This window comes from Pseudophryne corroboree, chromosome 3, assembly GCF_028390025.1.
Source record: "Pseudophryne corroboree isolate aPseCor3 chromosome 3, aPseCor3.hap2, whole genome shotgun sequence".
Taxonomy (NCBI): Eukaryota; Metazoa; Chordata; class Amphibia; order Anura; family Myobatrachidae; genus Pseudophryne; species Pseudophryne corroboree.
Genome location: NC_086446.1, coordinates 796338056 through 796359604, shown reverse-complemented (window position 1 = coordinate 796359604; position 21549 = coordinate 796338056). Strand labels below are relative to the sequence as shown.

The 21549-nt window shown below is 47.4% G+C and overlaps 1 protein-coding gene across 6 annotated transcripts in view; it reads right to left on the bottom strand.

Annotated features, from left to right (window-relative positions):
- Positions 1 to 894: 894 nt before the first annotated feature.
- CASP2 (caspase 2) overlaps positions 895 to 21549 on the bottom strand; it is a 189820-nt gene continuing 169165 nt past the window's right edge. For 5 of the 6 annotated variants that reach the window (XM_063962662.1, XM_063962664.1, XM_063962661.1 and 2 more), the window contains 5 exons: positions 14177 to 14305; positions 13487 to 13577; positions 10039 to 10185; positions 9556 to 9665; positions 895 to 2529 (listed from right to left, as the gene is read on the bottom strand). In XM_063962662.1, coding sequence (XP_063818732.1) covers positions 2401 to 2529; positions 9556 to 9665; positions 10039 to 10185; positions 13487 to 13577; positions 14177 to 14305 — 606 coding nt within the window. In that variant the 3' untranslated portion in view covers positions 895 to 2400. Of the gene's footprint in view, positions 2530 to 9555; positions 9722 to 10038; positions 10186 to 13486; positions 13578 to 14176; positions 14306 to 21549 lie in introns of those variants that run through there. The other variant, XM_063962667.1, reaches the window with a different exon arrangement.

Below are 21549 nucleotides of genomic sequence, written 5' to 3'. Positions count from 1 at the left end.
CTACTCCCACAGTTACACTTTCACACCTACCCTAATCCCACCTGTACTACTCACACTTGTACACCCTCACACCTACCATACTCCCACCGGTACTACTCACACCTGCCCTGCTCCTACCTGTACTACTCACACTGGTACACCCTTACACCTACACTACTCCCACCTGTACCGTTGACACCTAACCTACTCCCACCTGTACAAATTACACTGGTACACCCTCACACCAACCCTACTCCCACCTATAGTCCTCACACTAGTACACCCTCACATCTACCCTACTCCCACCTGTACTACTCACACTGGTGCACCCTCACACCTCCCCTACTCCCACCTATACTACTCACACTGGTACACCCTCACACCTACCCTACTCCCACTGGTACACCCTTACAACTCCCCTACTCCCACCTGTACTGCTCACACTGGTACACCCTCACACCTCCCCTACTCCCACCTATACTACTCACAGTGGTACACCCTCACACCTACCCTACTCCCACCTATACTACTCACAGTGGTACACCCTCACACCTCCCCTACTCCCACCTGTACCACTCACACTGGTACAATCTCACACATCCACTACTCCCACCGGTACATCCTCCCACCTATACTACTCACAGTGGTACACCCTCACACCTACCCTACTCCCACCAGTATTACTCACACTGGTACACCCTCACACCTCCCCTACTCCCACCTGTACTACTCACACTGGTACATTTCAACAACTGTCTCAATATCCAATGTGAGCTAGGCATACCCCTCCTATGTGAACTGTTTAGATTGCAAGCTTTCAGGAGCAGGGCTACCCCTTCACTCTGATTTCATGTCTGCATTTATTTTGTTTACCTTGCGATATGCTGCGGAGCATAAACCAACGACAATAATAAGAACATATAAAAAGTTTTATTAAAACACAAACATCATTCCTCATTTTTAACGGAGATACACCGTGACACGACCAGGCGTGTGACAATGGAGTATTTGGCAGAGCATAGTATAATACACAATGCGGCAGTGTCTAACAAGCGAGAAAGTCCTGAGATAAAGCGCTGGACATGGCGAAGAGGACACGCACGACGCCCAGACCACTGGCAGTTCCGGATGTTCACATACATGTCAGAATGTTGTATTAATCTCTCTTCGTAACGAGTCTTAATTTCAGGTCCCAGGCATCCAATATATGCTACAGATTTCCTTTTCTTATTAAACTATTAGGTCTTGGGGTTTAACTTGAAATGTTTACGACGTGTATGTTACCAACATTACCAAGAGGTGACAATAACATTCCATTAGGATTAATTAAATAATTCATTTGGGCTTGTTCAGATAGATCCGTCTACCGATGTGTCCTCATACACTATTGCTGTAGTCGCGCAAAACAGCCCTTCTTGGCGTACAGGTCTGAATCCGTATACGAAGTTGTACGATGTTCTGCTGTGCTTCACATACAGGCTCAGCCGCACACAGATATATGTGTCAAATTAATCAGAGCAGTCTCCAGAAGCGATTCATTGCATCTATTTGCGATTATCGCGCATTTTGGGCCCAAATAGACTCTCTACGCAAGCTGAGTCACATTGGGCCTATCACTTCACTCACGCTGCATGGCATATAGAGGCTAGGTGTACAAGGACACATCTGTAGCATCCGTGGGCAATATTTAAGAGCAGCAATTTTGCGATGCACAATTGGAAAACGTCCATTTTTTTTTTGTAGGTGACTGAAAAAATACACATTGAAAGAACACAACATAACACCAGACATTATGCTGTGTACATGATCAGTAGCCTTTGGCCCTGTATGAGATGTTTAGTGGTGGCAATGAGACGCTGTATCTGGGATAATACCTTGTGAGGCATAAATCGTCCCAAGTGTTGAATGAAGCTTAACGTCACAAGCCCTTGTAGCAATCAGCGCACATGGAAGACCACGAGCATGAAATCCTATGAGGCCAATAACCTAGTTGGTCCTAACTTCGTTGAAGTCCAGTGGGAGAGAAAAAGTGCAAAAGCTGAGGCACATAGCAAACTTCTTGTTGCCTCTAACAGCGTTAAACCATGAAACCCCATAAACTAAGGAATGTACTAAACTTAAAACAATATAAAACAAAACACAACATCCCCCGTCATGCACCGGCCTGTTACGTAGCACAGAACCTGTTCATATGTCACACATCAGGGAAGATGGATCCTGCGATCACGGATAATATGTATTCCCAGGCAGCGCAGCACTTCTCTTAATGCTGAAGCAGGGAAGGTCAGGTGCAAAAAGTGACAGGAGACAATATAAACTTGGAAGACGTGAATAAAGTTTGTAAAGTATTTTTCTTTCCACTGACAAACGGATAATAATGTATAAATTAGAAGTGCTGGCGGTGTGTGGCGGTGCAGGGGATCACAGGGAGACTCCTGGGAACAGGTAGAGGTCTCGGCAGAGAGTGCTGCTGTACTCGGACATCTCTTTGCAGCGGTGATATTCAGTCCCTGGAGCGTGTCCCTCTCGTTTCTTTATGCAAGCGTTCACCTGCGGGAGAGATGGGAACCCTAACATTACAACCATGTGACTTGCCGATAATACACACTAACTCTCCACAGGGGAGTATTCCTGCGCTTGATGGCAACATGCGGCCTTTATATTTGCTCTACTAAAAATGTTATAGGCTTCCTAGAAGTTAAAGCCTTGTGAATCAAACGATAAGAAAAACAACTGAGTTCATTCTGTGTAACCCCTGCTGCCAGGCCATACAATAGCCTGCTACACGCTGCATCACTATAGCATTGACGTCTGAATCTAACATACACCTAGGTGCATTCTTAGCAGATTCCGGAAAAAAAAAGTGAACCGACCGCCGGTCTCCTGGTATTTTACTCTTAACTGGGCTTCTCCAAGCAAGCTTCTGAGGATGTAACTGTCCCGGCAGATTTGGACTTTATAGCAGCTATTGGATATGACAATAGAAGAGCTCAAATTTGTGCTGTTCACACAATAGTCCCTAAACAGATCTGTTCAGGCAGAATATGTTGTATAGCACATTACGCCACAATACTTCTTGTGGGTTAATATACATATTTTTCATGACTACAAAGATGAAACACAAACTGTGAAGCAGATAATTTGCAAACTGCGCCAATGTGTCCACTGTATGCTTTTATCACGCACTCTGTAAATGTGTAATACTGCAAGGGGCAAGGACGGGTTACCAGGTGGTACAACGATGGATTTAGCGCCTAATTTAGAGAGGCGTATGTAAATCCCATGGTTTACATAGAAATCCGACGGTGTGAGGATGCACAGACGCAGAACGGGTCTTGCGATATCGCTTGCAGCCTCATGTCAGTCGCAGCACGATTGACATACTGAGGAGTTTAGGGGCCGGAACCAGGCACCGTTCTTCAAAATTGTAGCTCAAGAATATCGTTACAAGGCTACTCGTAAGTTTAAGCTCATGCACAGTATACCATAAAAAATAAGAATTTACTTACCGATAATTCTATTTCTCGTAGTCCGTAGTGGATGCTGGGGACTCCGTCAGGACCATGGGGAATAGCGGCTCCGCAGGAGACAGGGCACAAAAGTAAAAGCTTTAGGATCAGGTGGTGTGCACTGGCTCCTCCCCCCATGACCCTCCTCCAAGCCTCAGTTAGGATACTGTGCCCGGACGAGCGTACACAATAAGGAAGGATTTTGAATCCCGGGTAAGACTCATACCAGCCACACCAATCACACTGTACAACCTGTGATCTGAACCCAGTTAACAGCATGATAACAGCGGAGCCTCTGAAAAGATGGCTCACAACAATAATAACCCGATTTTTGTAACAATAACTATGTACAAGTATTGCAGACAATCCGCACTTGGGATGGGCGCCCAGCATCCACTACGGACTACGAGAAATAGAATTATCGGTAAGTAAATTCTTATTTTCTCTGACGTCCTAAGTGGATGCTGGGGACTCCGTCAGGACCATGGGGATTATACCAAAGCTCCCAAACGGGCGGGAGAGTGCGGATGACTCTGCAGCACCGAGTGAGAGAACTCCAGGTCCTCCTCAGCCAGGGTGTGCCCCTGACCAAGTAGCAGCTCGGCAAAGTTGTAAAGCCGAGACCCCTCGGGCAGCCGCCCAAGATGAGCCCACCTTCCTTGTGGAATGGGCATTTACATATTTTGGCTGTGGCAGGCCTGCCACAGAATGTGCAAGCTGAATTGTACTACACATCCAACTAGCAATCGTCTGCTTAGAAGCAAGAGCACCCAGTTTGTTGGGTGCATACAGGATAACAGCAAGTCAGTTTTCCTGACTCCAGCCGTCCTGGAAACCTATATTTTCAGGGCCCTGACAACATCTAGCAACTTGGAGTCCTCCAAGTCCCTAGTAGCCGCAGGTACCACAATAAGCTGGTTCAGGTGAAACGCTGACACCACCTTAGGGAGAAACTGGGGACGAGTCCGCAGCTCTGCCCTGTCCGAATGGACAATCAGATATGGGCTTTTGTGAGACAAAGCCGCCAATTCTGACACTCGCCTGGCCGAGGCCAGGGCCAACATCATGGTCACTTTCCATGTGAGATATTTCAAATCCACAGATTTGAGCGGTTTAAACCAATGTGATTTGAGGAATCCCAGAACTACGTTGAGATCCCACAGTGCCACTGGAGGCACAAAAGGGGGTTGTATATGCAGTACTCCCTTGACAAACTTCTGGACTTCAGGAACTGAAGCCAATTCTTTCTGGAAGAAAATCGACAGGGCCGAAATTTGAACCTTAATGGACCCCAATTTGAGGCCCATAGACACTCCTGTTTGCAGGAAATGCAGGAATCGACCGAGTTGAAATTTCTTCGTGGGGCCTTCCTGGCCTCACACCACGCAACATATTTTCGCCACATGTGGTGATAATGTTGTGCGGTCACCTCCTTCCTGGCTTTGACCAGGGTAGGAATGACCTCTTCCGGAATGCCTTTTTCCCTTAGGATCCGGCGTTCAACCGCCATGCCGTCAAACGCAGCCGCGGTAAGTCTTGGAACAGACATGGTACTTGCTGAAGCAAGTCCCTTCTTAGCGGCAGAGGCCATGAGTCCTCTGTGAGCATCTCTTGAAGTTCCGGGTACCAAGTCCTTCTTGGCCAATCCGGAGCCACGAGTATAGTTCTTACTCCTCTACGTCTTATAATTCTCAGTACCTTAGGTATGAGAAGCAGAGGAGGGAACACATACACCGACTGGTACACCCACGGTGTTACCAGAACGTCCACAGCTATTGCCTGAGGGTCTCTTGACCTGGCGCAATACCTGTCCAGTTTTTTGTTCAGGCGGGACGCCATCATGTCCACCTTTGGTCTTTCCCAACGGTTCACAATCATGTGGAAGACTTCCCGATGAAGTCCCCACTCTCCCGGGTGGAGGTCGTGCTGAGGAAGTCTGCTTCCCAGTTGTCCACTCCCGGAATGAACACTGCTGACAGTGCTATCACATGATTTTCCGCCCAGCGAAGAATCCTTGCAGTTTCTGCCATTGCCCTCCTGCTTCTTGTGCCGCCCTGTCTGTTTACGTGGGCGACTGCCGTGATGTTGTCCCACTGGATCAATACCGGCTGACCTTGAAGCAGAGGTCTTGCTAAGCTTAGAGCATTGTAAATTGCTCTTAGCTCCAGTATATTTATGTGGAGAAAAGTCTCCAGACTTGATCACACTCCCTGGAAATTTTTTCCTTGTGTGACTGCTCCCCAGCCTTTCAGGCTGGCATCCGTGGTCACCAGGACCCAGTCCTGAATGCCGAATCTGTGGCCCTTTAGTAGATGAGCACTCTGCAGCCACCACAGAAGAGACACCCTTGTCCTTGGAGACAGGGTTATCCGCTGATGCATCTGAAGATGCGATCCGGACCATTTTTCCAGCAGATCCCACTGAAAAGTTCTTGCGTGAAATCTGCCGAATGGACTCGCTTCGTAAGAAGCCACCATTTTTCCCAGGACCCTTGTGCAATGATGCACTGACACTTTTCCTGGCTTTAGGAGGTTCCTGACTAGCTCGGATAACTCCCTGGCTTTCTCCTCCGGGAGAAACACCTTTTTCTGGACTGTGTCCAGAATCATCCCTAGGAACAGCAGACGTGTCGTCGGAGACAGCTGCGATTTTGGAATATTTAGAATCCACCCGTGCTGTCGTAGAACTACTTGAGATAGTGCTACTCCGACCTCCAACTGTTCTCTGGACCTTGCCCTTATCAGGAGATCGTCCAAGTAAGGGATAATTAAGACGCCTTTTCTTTGAAGAAGAATCATCATTTCGGCCATTACCTTGGTAAAGACCCGGGGTGCCGTGGACAATCCAAACGGCAGCGTCTGAAACGGATAGTGACAGTTTTGTACCACGAACCTGAGGTACCCTTGGTGAGAAGGGCAAATTGGGACATGGAGGTAAGCATCCTTGATGTCCAGGGACACCATATAGTCCCCTTCTTCCTGGTTCGCTATCACTGCTCTGAGTGACTCCATCTTGATTTGAACCTTTGTATGTAAGTGTTCAAATATTTCAGATTTAGAATAGGTCTCACCGAGCCGTCTGGCTTCAGTACCACAATATAGTGTGGAATAATACCCCTTTCCTTGTTGTAGGAGGGGTACTTTGATTATCACCTGCTGGGAATACAGCTTGTGAATTGTTTCCAATACTGCCTCCCTGTCGGAGGGAGACGTTGGTAAAGCAGACTTCAGGAACCTGCGAGGAGGAGACGTCTCGAATTTCCAATCTGTACCCCTGGGATACTACTTGTAGGATCCAGGGGTCCACTTGCGAGTGAGCCCACTGCGCGCTGAAACTCTTGAGACGACCCCCCACCGCACCTGAGTCCGCTTGTACGGCCCCAGCGTCATGCTGAGGACTTGGCAAAAGCGGTGGAGGGCTTCTGTTCCTGGGAATGGGCTGCCTGCTGCAGTCTTCTTCCCTTTCCTCTATCCCTGGGCAGATATGACTGGCCTTTTGCCTGCTTGCCCTTATGGGGACGAAAGGACTGAGGCTGAAAAGACGGTGTCTTTTTCTGCTGAGATGTGACTTGGGGTAAAAAAGGTGGATTTTCCAGCTGTTGCCGTGGCCACCAGGTCCGATGGACCGACCCCAAATAACTCCTCCCCTTTATACGGCAATACTTCCATGTGCCGTTTGGAATCTGCATCACCTGACCACTGTCGTGTCCATAAACATCTTCTGGCAGATATGGACATCGCACTTACTATTGATGCCAGAGTGCAAATATCCCTCTGTGCATCTCGCATATATAGAAATGCATCCTTTAAATGCTCTATAGTCAATAAAATACTGTCCCTGTCAAGGGTATCAATATTTTCAGTCAGGGAATCCGACCAAGCCACCCCAGCGCTGCACATCCAGGCTGAGGCGATCGCTGGTCGCAGTATAACACCAGTATGTGTGTATATACTTTTTAGGATATTTTCCAGCCTCCTATCAGCTGGCTCCTTGAGGGCGGCCATATCTGGAGACGGTAACGCCACTTGTTTTGATAAGCGTGTGAGCGCCTTATCCACCCTAAGGGGTGTTTCCCAACGCGCCCTAACTTTTGGCGGGAAAGGGTATAACGCCAATAATTTTCTATCGGGGGAAACCCACGCATCATCACACACTTCATTTAATTTATCTGATTCAGGAAAAACTACAGGTAGTTTTTTCACACCCCACATAATACCCTCTTTTGTGGTACTTGTAGTATCAGAAATATGTAACACCTCCTTCATTGCCCTTAACATGTAACGTGTGGCCCAAATGGAAAATACGTTTGTTTCTTCACCGTCGACACTGGAGTCAGTGTCCGTGTCTGTGTCGATCGACTGAGGTAAATGGGCGTTTTAAAGCCCCTGACGGTGTTTGAGACGCCTGGACAGGTACTAATTGGTTTGCCGGCCGTCTCATGTCGTCAACCGACCTTGCAGCGTGTTGACATTATCACGTAATTCCCTAAATAAGCCATCCATTCCGGTGTCGACTCCCTAGAGAGTGACATCACCATTACAGGCAATTGCTCCGCCTCCTCACCAACATCGTCCTCATACATGTCGACACACACGTACCGACACACAGCACACACACAGGGAATGCTCTGATAGAGGACAGGACCCCACTAGCCCTTTGGGGAGACAGAGGGAGAGTTTGCCAGCACACACCAAAACGCTATATTATACAGGGACAACCTTATATAAGTGTTTTCCCTTATAGCATCTTAATATATAATAATATCGCCAAATAAGTGCCCCCCCTCTCTGTTTTAACCCTGTTTCTGTAGTGCAGTGCAGGGGAGAGCCTGGGAGCCTTCCTAGCAGCGGAGCTGTGTAGGAAAATGGCGCTGTGTGCTGAGGAGAATAGGCCCCGCCCCCTTTTCGGCGGGCTTCTTCTCCCGTTTTTCTGACAACCTGGCAGGGGTTAAATACATCCATATAGCCCCAGGGGCTATATGTGATGTATTTTTAGCCAGCATAGGTACTTTCATTGCTGCCCAGGGCGCCCCCCCAAGCGCCCTGCACCCTCAGTGACCGTTGGTGTGAAGTGTGCTGAGAGCAATGGCGCACAGCTGCAGTGCTGTGCGCTACCTCATGAAGACTGAGAAGTCTTCAGCCGCCGATTTCTGGACCTCTTCTCTCTTCAGCATCTGCAAGGGGGTCGGCGGCGCGGCTCCGGTGACCCATCCAGGCTGTACCTGTGATCGTCCCTTTGGAGCTAGTGTCCAGTAGCCTAAGAAGCCAATCCATCCTGCACGCAGGTGAGTTCACTTCTTCTCCCCTAAGTCCCTCGTTGCAGTGAGCCTGTTGCCAGCAGGACTCACTGAAAATAAAAAACCTAACAAAACTTTTACTCTAAGCAGCTCTTTAGGAGAGCCACCTAGATTGCACCCTTTTCGGCCGGGCACAAAAACCTAACTGAGGCTTGGAGGAGGGTCATGGGGGGAGGAGCCAGTGCACACCACCTGATCCTAAAGCTTTTACTTTTGTGCCCTGTCTCCTGCGGAGCCGCTATTCCCCATGGTCCTGACGGAGTCCCCAGCATCCACTTAGAACGTCAGAGAAATTGCTCTTTTCAAGGTATCCTGTGCATGAACCTAAACTTCTATTTATATATTATTATTTGTTATTACACTTGTGTGGATACGTTTTTAAAAAAAAATTCTTGACCTAATTCAATCATAAAAAAATTCCCAACAATTTCTGAGTGTGTTTGGAATAAATATTAGTCAGGTAAGTAGTGTTACAGTTGTGGGACCGGGGCCCGACAAAGAAGCTGGACTGTACTTACCTTATACAGACTGGAGAGGATGTGTCTCGACTGCAAGTCTTATTTCTACTTATTTAATCATGTTATGCAGGCCCGCTGTAACAATATAGCGCTACACTCTACATTGCTATCAGTCTTATGCGCCAAGAGCGGTCAGATCTCATTTCAAGGCTTAATTAATAGCTATGGTGATTGGGAATTAAAAAAAAGGGTACAAAATAGTTTGGGGAATATTTTTCCCTACAGTATTACATGAAGTTACTGCTGCTCTTACCTTCACCAACATGTCAGCTACATGTGTGTCCTTAGCATGTTTGGAAAACACTTCAGTCATATCTTGAATGAACCACGAGCCCCGTTTTGTATTGCGAAGTGATACAGTACCTGAAAGAGATGGTGACAGGTGTAATATACTTACTCCATGAGGTCAGGCAGTGCCCCTAGAATACAGAAAATCACCAGCTATGAGTACAGGGGTGTTTCCAATGATAATACCACCCCAATAAGGCATTTACAAAGAGCAACTTTGTTAGAAACAGAAACTTGTGTATTACAACAAGTTCCCTGTACTAAAACGAAAAGCATGTTCAGTCACCCCTGCATTTCTGACCAATATAACCAGTGGCTGTAATAAAGTTGTAATTTTACAGAGTACCTCTTATAGCAAGAGACTAGCAAACATCCAGAAACTCAGTCAGTCAGTTTGGGGTAAAGCACTAGTAGTTATTAATGAAAGGGGTCTGCGCCTCGCACTCACCTCTAAGACACGCGTAGGCGCAGATCATGTCAGACTGGGTCGGCAGACGGACTTTCCCGTCCTCTTTTCCTGCATCGCTCTGTTCGCAGCCGGGAGACCCCGCTTGTTCTCTTCCATCTTGCTGGTCTACGCCACGGTCTGCCTCTTCTGTCATATAAACGCAAAATGGAACAAGTCATATAGGGAAGGAAAATACTTCTCAAGAAAAATAAAAAATATTAATTGAAAATTGAAATCTATAGTTAAAAAAATCCTAATAATATAATTACAAAATGTACTTTTATGATATTTCTGCAACCTTCTGTTTTTAACTGAAATATTTTATCAAATATCAACAAATCACATTCTGCATTATTGCTCAGTCAGTATAAACATAGGGGTCAATCCAATTAACAGCTTAGATTCTGTCTGACTTTATAGGGCAGCGAGCGCTTTTGAGCGAATTTTGGCCACCGTAAAGTGCAGACGCTGCTGTGATGATTCGCTCCCGCAATATCATCAAGGCTAATTGGATTTACCCATTAGTATGAATGAGTGCTACTGTAGTTAATAAAATATTGATGCAAGACACAACCACGGTGCTGAGCAGAAGCAAATGCATTTAAATGTCCCTTTTCCACCACAAGGCAACAGAAGAAGTTGGATGAAATAACTTAAGGGACCCAAACATTTGCAACACGGGCAGCATGGATGGTGTAGTGGTTAGCATTACTGCCTCATAACACAGAGGTCATGGGTTCGATTCCCACCATGGCCCTAACTGTGTGGAGTTTGTATATTCTCCCTCTGCTTGCGTGGGTTTCCTCCGGGTACTCCGGTTTCCTCCCACAATCCAAAAATATACTGGCAGGTTAATTGGCTCCCAACAAAAATGAACCCTAGCGTGAATGTGTCTGCGTGTACATGTGATAGGGAATATAGATTGTAAGCTCCACTGGGGCAGGGACTTATGTGAATAGCCAAATATTCTCTGTAAAGCGCTGCGGTATATGTGTGCGCTATATTAATAACTGGTAATAAACAAATTGTGTCATTTCCCCCGTTCTGCCAATGCCTGGGTGGGTGGGGATCAGCAAAATCCAACATGTTGGCCAATCTCAATCAGCCAATTCTGACCCACAAAATTATCGCAATCGTCAAGTAAGAGTCAGGAATTTTTAAAATGTAGTATTTCGCCGATCCCGAGTCAATAACACAATCACAGGCGTTGCACAGGTCACCAACTTCCCGCAATGCTGAAAGCGGCATCTAATAATCTGATTGGCTACAGGCTGTTCTCTGTTCACCCACTTCCAAACGGAGGACAACCCAGATGAGCAGCATTTGAAGACTGAATACAGCGAGGTGGTCAGAACAGAGCCAAACGCACCATAATAAAAATTACCAAGAAATTGTTATTTTATTAATGAAAGGAAACCAAAAGAAACAGAAATCTTTTTTTTAACTACTAACACTCTTTATATAAAAGGAATGACTGAACAAAATCAACTAGCAGCCATTTATTATAGATGTATCCATTAGTAAGGGAAATCCGGAACTGTAATACATTAACCACTGTGCAGATAATAGTCCTGCAATAATACCGGGCAGCCATGGGACATCTCTGTGCAAATGTTTAATAATGCTCTGCCTGGGCAAAAATGAATCAGATACAGGAGCAGATTTATTAAGCCTGGTGAAGTGATAAAGTGGAAGGTGATACTGCACCAGCCAATCAGCTTCTAACGGTCATGTTACAGGCTGGGTGTGAAAAATGACAGTTAGAAGCTGATTGGCTGGTGCTTTATCACCTTCCACCTTATTACTTCACCAGGCTTAATAAATCTGCCCGTCAAGATTCTTTAGCCTGGTTACCCCGGTGTTAGGTAAATGCCAATAACGTTACCAGTGTATACTAATGCCAAGATATCAGGCAGCGTCCAAAATAAAATGTGGCTCTGATGCCACTGCTCCCGCCTCGTTTGCTGCTTTTTCTAATGCTATAAATGGCGGTAACAGCGTAAGTCTGACGCTAGCTGGTGCGCTGCCATATACGCAGCTGAATGATGTACACATTGTACAGTTTTACATGCTGCAATGGGACACATCCAATACTTTAATGCGGCTTAATGCCAGAATTACCACTCTACAAGGAGAAGCGGGGAGCAGCATTGGAAAAACTAGGCCTTGCCCACTCAAGGGTGTATTGAAGGTGTCTGATCTTCTGCTCTTGGCTTAGTCACCTATTTTCAATTTTATTCATTCATTGCAATTACTACTCCCATCCAAACCAAGATTTCTGAATCCTACGTCTGGTCTTTCTCCATGTGGATATGCAGGATCATTTCATTTGCTAATTTAAGCATAACCAGGGAAAGCTGTGATATTACTGATGGGAGGACGCTGCAATGGCTGAATACTGGGTATGATCGGAGAGAGAAGGGTGAGAATGAGGCAGGTAGGCGAGTGGTATGATGGGTTGCAAAGACCAAGTCTCGTGGAACTCGGCTAATGTCGGGCGTCTCTTTGCCAAAAATGCCAACACAATGCTACTAGGACGCATGAGATGACTGTGCTGATTAATGTGATATATGACACGTGTATAATGTGTGTGACGGAGTCTGTATATGGAGAACAACAGAACTTGTACTGGAAAAAAGCTGCTGCTCCTACACTGTAACACATTGCGTACAGATTCAGAGACTCTGGGGGTAATTCAGACTTGTTCGCTAGGCTGCGTTTTCGTGCAGCGGGCGATCAGGCCTAAACTGCGCATGCACCGCAATGCGCAGGCGCGTCACACGGGTTCAAAGCGGATCGCCGCTCAGCGATGGGTTTGTGCGAAGGATCCATTCGCACGAGCGTTCGCAAGGATATTGACAGGAAGAGGGCGTTTCTGGGTATGGTATCAACTGACTGTTTTCAGGGAGTGTCTGGAAAAACGCAGGCGTGTCCAAGTGTTTGCAGGGAGGGTTCCTGACGTCAATTCCGGTCCCGGACAGGCTGATGTGATCGCAGCGGCTGAGTAAGTCCTGGGCTGAGCAGAGACTGCACAAAATCTGTGTGTACAGCTCTGCTACACATGCGTTCGCATACTTGCACGGCTAAAATACACTCCCCTATGGCGGCAACTGCAAAAAAAAAAAACCCTAGCGAGCGATCAGGTCTGAATTAGGCTCTCAGTCGCACACACAGATATACAAGTGCCATATATCAGATGAATCAGCACAGTCTCCTCGTGTATCCTAGTTGCACTTCATTGTGATTAATATGTATTTTCGGCAAAAACACAGCAACGCTATAAGATTCTCGCGAGACCTGGGGTGTGAAGGGGGACTGTTTGGTGTGACTGCAGCAAATATGTATTAGGAAACACCTGTATTAGGAAAGTGCGGATGAGAGGACAGAGGAAATAATGACAGTAGAACAAGGACTGAGGGGTAGAGGAACGGAGTATCTTGGCACTCACCGCCGCGGCAGGACTGGAAAATGAACATTTTAGGCTTGTTCTGTAGCTGCGGGCAGTGAGCGTTATCCAGCTTTGTAAATACATCCTGCAACTATGACACAAGAAGACTTGTTACTGGACTCACAATATCCTATTGTGTGGCTATTATTATACACGTACATAAGCTAAGGGTTAAATTCAAATTACTCCATAGTGACAAACAAATCAAGGACGCAACTTAAGACCAGGGGTATATGTAATAGGGTCTGAGTTTGCAGGAGGTGCTGGATGTCGGCCGAGAATGGACGTATTTTTAAAGCGGCAATCTTCTGCAAGGTTGGTTTTGTCTTGTATTTGATTGTTGCTTTAAAAATAAAGGCCATTCTCGGCTGAAAAACCCTGCTCTGCACTGAGGAGCCTCAATAACAGTGAAATAGGCTGTCTGTAAGAACTCCACTACATTGTAATAGCAGTTAACACTCCATAACCTGTCTCACTGTATCAGAAATGACCCTTTCTTAGCTTTTCACGTGCTAAATGTCCCCGTTCTGTACCAATAACGGCAGAACCCTCTGCAGGCGGATCTCTGTTCCCGCACAGGCCTTTAGAGTCAGTGATTACAGCGCCGACACAAAGGGCTGCAACATTTCCCAGAAGCCCCTTTTCCTGCATATCGGGAAAGGTTAGGGTCGTACTGTAAGACGCTCTTACTTGGAGTAGTTTGCCGTCAGCTCCATAAACAGCACCGTCTACCCCATGAGACAGAATACAGACAATGCAGGAGTCCAGGCGTGCGTGTTCAGGCAGTGATGAGAACAAGTCCAGCTCGGATATCATTTTCTGTAACAGGAGAAGACAGGCTGATGGTAACCGTGTCCTTTATGACATGCTACAACATGATACATACATCATATAACAGTGTTACAGTGTAATGTGTGAGAAGAGACCAGCAGCAACACAGCAATAGTACAGGGTGTAATATCACAGTATCACCGTACAACAACTGGGGAACACACACGTAGCGGATTCCGGGGGATTGTACCTGCCCCAACAGGACACACACTCTGCACTCAGGACTCCTACATTAATTATACAAATAGTTTTAGCTAAAGCAAAAAAGAAAATTGTGTTTCATACAGTGTGTCATTGTGAAATGCGCAGTATCAGTATAGATCCTTGATGGATGCAAATTCAGAAACAGAAATATCAGGATTTTGGTACTTACCGATAAATCCCTTTCTCCGATTCCACAGGGGCCACTGGAGCGTAGTTACAATGGGGAAATAGTAGGCAGTAATTGGGAGCTGGCACTTTAAAATTCTTCACTCTGTGGCTAGCTCCTCCCCTACTATCTCCCCTCCAAGCCAGTCTACGTAAAACTGTGCCCGAGGAGAGCTGGAAAAAAACCAAACCGTAAGGTAGAGGAGGTTAATGAAGCCCTGTAAACCAGGATAACACAAACCAAACCTGGAACAGAACCTAACAAACAACCGGCTAGCCCGAACTCAACAAGCAGTCATATGGTGATCTGCAAACCGTTAAGCAAAAAACAAGGAGGAATAGCGCTGGGCGGGCGTCCAGTGGCCCCTGTGGAATCGGAGAAAGGGATTTATCGGTAAGTACCAAAATCCTGATTTCTCCTTCATCCACTAGGGGCCACTGGAGCGTAGTTACAATGGGGACGTCCCAGAGCTCCCAAAACGGGTGGGAGAGCGCTGAGAGTCCTGTAAAACCGCTCGGCCAAACTGTGATGCAGAGGCCGCAAAAGTGTCAAACTTGTAGAATTTGACAAAACGAATGTCGGTCCAACCAAGTAGCCGCCCGACATAAAGTATTCATGGAGACCCCACTGGCAGCTGCCCACTAAGGTCCCATAACGCGCGTAAAGTGCGCTGAAATGGAAAAACGGAGGCTCCCGAGCCACCGCCAAGAAGCCTGTCTGATGGTCAGATGTATCCAACAGCCCAGCATATGCTGGTACCCCGGCTATTTAGTACGGGAGCATCGTACAGAACAAAGAAGAAAAACCCTTTGTCGAATAGCCTAAGACCTCTGTAGAGAGAGTCGGCGAGCCTTGACAACAGTCAACTAGTAACTGAAAAACACTATAGTGTCAGATTTATATGAAAAACGGACATCCCCTTTGGAAGAAACGACCTCTTGAGGCCGAAGCTCAGCCGGGGGAGTTGCCAATAGAGTACTCTCTGAAAGAGAGCCCAAACTTACGGCCGCCAGGCTAATCTCTTTTGGAAGAAAGCCGAAAAAAAAGGCAGAGACCTAAAATTCAGGTCAATGTGGTTTTAAGCGCAGCGGAGCAAAACCTCCCAGAGAAACCAAAGATGACGGCTGAATGGTAACCGAAAGAAGGGGAAAAACCCCTTTTATCCTTATTCTGTCCCATACAGTTTTCCAAAAGTGGCAAAAGCGAGGAAAGGTAACAGACTTCTGAAATCGGGGCCCAGTAGGCCTAACCGAACTAGGGAACTCCTCACTTCTGAGGTCTCGTGAACAGTCACACGGTTAAATGAAACCAGTGTAAGATTGAACAAGGAAAAGGACCCTGTTGTCCAGTCTAGGTAGGAGCCAAGGCTCCTCTAATGACAACAGGTGCAGGCTGGATCTTCAAGTTATGGGTGGCCCAACCAGAGCCACCGAGAGGACTAGCACGCATATTCTCCTCCTGTGTTACCGAAAGTGAGGTAAAAATAATAAGATTTTACTTACCGATAAATCTATTTCTCGGAGTCCGTAGTGGATGCTGGGGTTCCTGAAAGGACCATGGGGAATAGCGGCTCCGCAGGAGACAGGGCACAAAAAGTAAAGCTTTTCCAGATCAGGTGGTGTGCACTGGCTCCTCCCCCTATGACCCTCCTCCAGACTCCAGTTAGGTACTGTGCCCGGACGAGCGTACACAATAAGGGAGGATTTTGAATCCCAGGTAAGACTCATACCAGCCACACCAATCACACCGTACAACTTGTGATCTAAACCCAGTTAACAGTATGATAACAGCGGAGCCTCTGAAAGATGGCTTCCTTCAACAATAACCCGAATTTGTTAACAATAACTATGTACAATTATTGCAGATAATCCGCACTTGGGATGGGCGCCCAGCATCCACTACGGACTCCGAGAAATAGATTTATCGGTAAGTAAAATCTTATTTTCTCTATCGTCCTAGTGGATGCTGGGGTTCCTGAAAGGACCATGGGGATTATACCAAAGCTCCCAAACGGGCGGGAGAGTGCGGATGACTCTGCAGCACCGAATGAGAGAACTCCAGGTCCTCCTTAGCCAGAGTATCAAATTTGTAAAATTTTACAAACGTGTTCTCCCCTGACCACGTAGCTGCTCGGCAAAGTTGTAATGCCGAGACCCCTCGGGCAGCCGCCCAAGATGAGCCCACCTTCCTTGTGGAGTGGGCCTTTACAGATTTAGGCTGTGGCAGGCCTGCCACAGAATGTGCAAGTTGGATTGTGCTACAGATCCAACGAGCAATCGTCTGCTTAGACGCAAGAGCACCCATCTTGTTGGGTGCATACAATATAAACAACGAGTCAGATTTTCTGACTCCAGCTGTCCTTGCAATATATATTTTTAATGCTCTGACAACGTCCAGTAACTTGGAGTCCTCCAAGTCACTTGTAGCCGCAGGCACTACAATAGGCTGGTTCAGATGAAATGCTGACACCACCTTAGGGAGAAAATGCGGACGAGTCCGCAGTTCTGCCCTGTCCGAATGGAAAATCAGATATGGGCTTTTGTAAGATAAAGCTGCCAGTTCTGACACTCTCCTGGCCGAAGCCAGGGCTAGAAGCATGGTCACTTTCCATGTGAGATATTTCAAATCCACCTTTTTTAGTGGTTCAAACCAATGAGATTTTAGAAAGTCCAAAACCACATTGAGATCCCACGGTGCCACTGGAGGCACCACAGGAGGCTGTATATGCAGCACTCCCTTAACAAAGGTCTGGACTTCAGGGACTGAAGCCAATTCTTTTTGAAAGAAAATCGACAGGGCCGAAATTTGAACCTTAATAGATCCCAATTTGAGACCCATAGACAATCCTGATTGCAGGAAATGTAGGAATCGACCCAGTTGAAATTCCTCCGTCGGAGCACTCCGATCTTCGCACCACGCAACATATTTTCGCCAAATTCGGTGATAATGTTGCACGGTTACTTCCTTCCTTGCTTTAATCAAAGTAGGAATGACTTCTTCCGGCATGCCTTTTTCCTTTAGGATCCGGCGTTCAACCGCCATGCCGTCAAACGCAGCCGCGGTAAGTCTTGAAACAGACAGGGACCCTGCTGAAGCAAGTCCCTCCTTAGAGGTAGAGGCCACGGATCTTCCGTGATCATCTCTTGAAGTTCCGGGTACCAAGTCCTTCTTGGCCAATCCGGAACCACTAGTATCGTTCTTACGCCTCTTTGCCGTATAATTCTCAATACTTTTGGTATGAGAGGCAGAGGAGGAAACACATACACCGACTGGTACACCCAAGGCGTTACCAGCGCATCCACAGCTATTGCCTGCGGATCTCTTGACCTGGCGCAATACCTGTCCAGTTTTTTGTTGAGGCGAGACGCCATCATGTCCACCATTGGTCTTTCCCAACGGGTTACCAGCATGTGGAAGACTTCTGGATGAAGTCCCCACTCTCCCGGGTGAAGATCGTGTCTGCTGAGGAAGTCTGCTTCCCAGTTGTCCACTCCCGGGATGAACACTGCTGACAGTGCTATCACATGATTCTCTGCCCAGCGAAGAATCCTTGCAGCTTCTGCCATTGCACTCCTGCTTCTTGTGCCGCCCTGTCTGTTCACATGGGCGACTGCCGTGATGTTGTCCGACTGGATCAACACCGGTTTTCCCTGAAGCAGAGGTTCTGCCTGGCTTAGAGCATTGTAGATTTCTCTTAGTTCCAGAATGTTTATGTGAAGAGACGTTTCCAGGCTCGTCCATACTCCCTGGAAGTTTCTTCCTTGTGTGACTGCTCCCCAGCCTCTCAGGCTGGCGTCCGTGGTCACCAGGATCCAATCCTGTATGCCGAATCTGCGGCCCTCCAATAGATGAGCACTCTGCAACCACCACAGAAGAGACACCCTTGTCCTTGGAGACAGGGTTATCCGCAGGTGCATCTGAAGATGCGACCCTGACCATTTGTCCAACAGATCCCTTTGGAAAATTCTTGCGTGGAATCTGCCGAATGGAATTGCTTCGTAAGAAGCCACCATTTTTCCCAGGACTCTTGTGCATTGATGTACAGACACCTTTCCTGGTTTTAGGAGGTTCCTGACAAGCTCGGATAACTCCTTGGCTTTTTCCTCCGGGAGAAAAACCTTTTTCTGAACCGTGTCCAGAATCATCCCTAGGAACAGCAGACGAGTTGTCGGCATTAACTGGGATTTTGGAATATTCAGAATCCACCCGTGCTGTTTTAGCACTTCTTGAGACAGTGCTAATCCCACCTCTAGCTGTTCTCTGGACCTTGCTCTTATTAGGAGATCGTCCAAGTATGGGATAATTAATATGCCTTTTCTTCGAAGAAGAATCATCATCTCGGCCATTACCTTTGTAAAGACCCGAGGTGCCGTGGACAATCCGAACGGCAGCGTCTGAAACTGATAGTGACAGTTTTGTACAACGAACCTGAGGTACCCCTGGTGTGAGGGGTAAATTGGAACGTGGAGATACGCATCCTTGATGTCCAAGGATACCATAAAATCCCCCTCTTCCAGGTTCGCTATCACTGCTCTGAGTGACTCCATTTTGAACTTGAACTTCTTTATGTACAGGTTCAAGGACTTCAGATTTAGAATAGGCCTTACCGAGCCATCCGGCATCGGTACCACAAAAAGAGTGGAATAATACCCCTTCCCTTGTTGTAGAAGAGGTACCTTGACTATCACCTGCTGAGAGTACAGCTTGTGAATGGCTTCCAAAACCGTCTCCCTTTCGGAGGGGGACGTTGGTAAAGCAGACTTCAGGAAACGGCGAGGTGGATCTGTCTCTAATTCCAACCTGTACCCCTGAGATATTATCTGCAGGATCCAGGGATCTACTTGCGAGTGAGCCCACTGCGCGCTGTAATTTTTGAGACGACCGCCCACCGTCCCCGAGTCCGCTTGAGAAGCCCCAGCGTCATGCTGAGGCTTTTGTAGAAGCCGGGGAGGGCTTCTGTTCCTGGGAAGGAGCTGCCTGTTGCTGTCTCTTCCCTCGACCTCTGCCTCGTGGCAGATATGAATAGCCCTTTGCTCTCTTATTTTTAAAGGAACGAAAGGGCTGCGGTTGAAAAGTCGGTGCCTTTTTCTGTTGGGGAGTGACTTGAGGTAGAAAGGTGGATTTCCCGGCTGTAGCCGTGGCCACCAAATCTGATAGACCGACACCAAATAACTCCTCCCCTTTATACGGCAAAACTTCCATATGCCGTTTTGAATCCGCATCGCCTGTCCACTGTCGCGTCCATAAAGCTCTTCTGGCCGAAATGGACATAGCACTTACCCGTGATGCCAGTGTGCAGATATCCCTCTGTGCATCACGCATATAAAGAAATGCATCCTTTATTTGTTCTACCGACAGTAAAATATTGTCCCTGTCCAGGGTATCAATATTTTCAATCAGGGACTCTGACCAAACTACCCCAGCACTGCACATCCAGGCAGTCGCTATAGCTGGTCGTAGTATAACACCTGCATGTGTGTATATACTTTTTTGGATATTTTCCATCCTCCTATCTGATGGATCTTTAAGTGCGGCCGTCTCAGGAGAGGGTAACGCCACTTGTTTAGATAAGCGTGTTAGCGCCTTGTCCACCCTAGGAGATGTTTCCCAGCGCTCCCTAACCTCTGGCGGGAAAGGGTATAATGCCAATAATTTCTTTGAAATTATCAGCTTTTTATCAGGAGCAACCCACGCTTCATTACACACGTCATTTAATTCTTCTGATTCAGGAAAAACTATAGGTAGTTTTTTCACACCCCACATAATACCCTGTTTAGTGGTACCTGTAGTATCAGCTAAATGTAACGCCTCCTTCATTGCCAAAATCATATAACGTGTGGCCCTACTGGAAAATACGGTTGATTCGTCACCGTCACCACTGGAGTCAGTGCCTGTGTCTGGGTCTGTGTCGACCGACTGAGGCAAAGGGCGTTTTACAGCCCCTGACGGTGTTCGAGTCGCCTGGACAGGCACTAATTGATTGTCCGGCCGTCTCATGTCGTCAAACGACTGCTTTAGCGTGTTGACACTATCCCGTAGTTCCATAAATAAAGGCATCCATTCTGGTGTCGACTCCCTAGGGGGTGACATCCTCATATTTGGCAATTGCTCCGCCTCCACACCAATATCGTCCTCATACATGTCGACACACACGTACCGACACACAGCAGACACACAGGGAATGCTCCTAACGAAGACAGGACCCACTAGCCCTTTGGGGAGACAGAGGGAGAGTTTGCCAGCACACACCAAAAGCGCTATATATAACAGGGATAGCCTTATAATAAGTGCTCCCTGATAGCTGCTTTATATATATCAAAATATCGCCATAAATTTGCCCCCCCTCTCTGTTTTACCCTGTTTCTGTAGTGCAGTGCAGGGGAGAGACCTGGGAGCCGTCCTGACCAGCGGAGCTGTGAGAGGAAATGGCGCCGTGTGCTGAGGAGATAGGCCCCGCCCCTTTTTTGGCGGGCTCGTCTCCCGCTATTTAGTGAATCCAGGCAGGGGTTAAATATCTCCATATAGCCTCTGGGGGCTATATGTGAGGTATTTTTAGCCTTTATATAGGTTACATTTGCCTCCCAGGGCGCCCCCCCCCAGCGCCCTGCACCCTCAGTGACTGCGTGTGAAGTGTGCTGAGAGGAAAATGGCGCACAGCTGCAGTGCTGTGCGCTACCTTTAGAAGACTGCAGGAGTCTTCAGCCGCCGATTTTGGACCTCTTCTGACTTCAGCATCTGCAAGGGGGCCGGCGGCGCGGCTCCGGTGACCATCCAGGCTGTACCTGTGATCGTCCCTCTGGAGCTGATGTCCAGTAGCCAAGAAGCCAATCCATCCTGCACGCAGGTGAGTTCACTTCTTCTC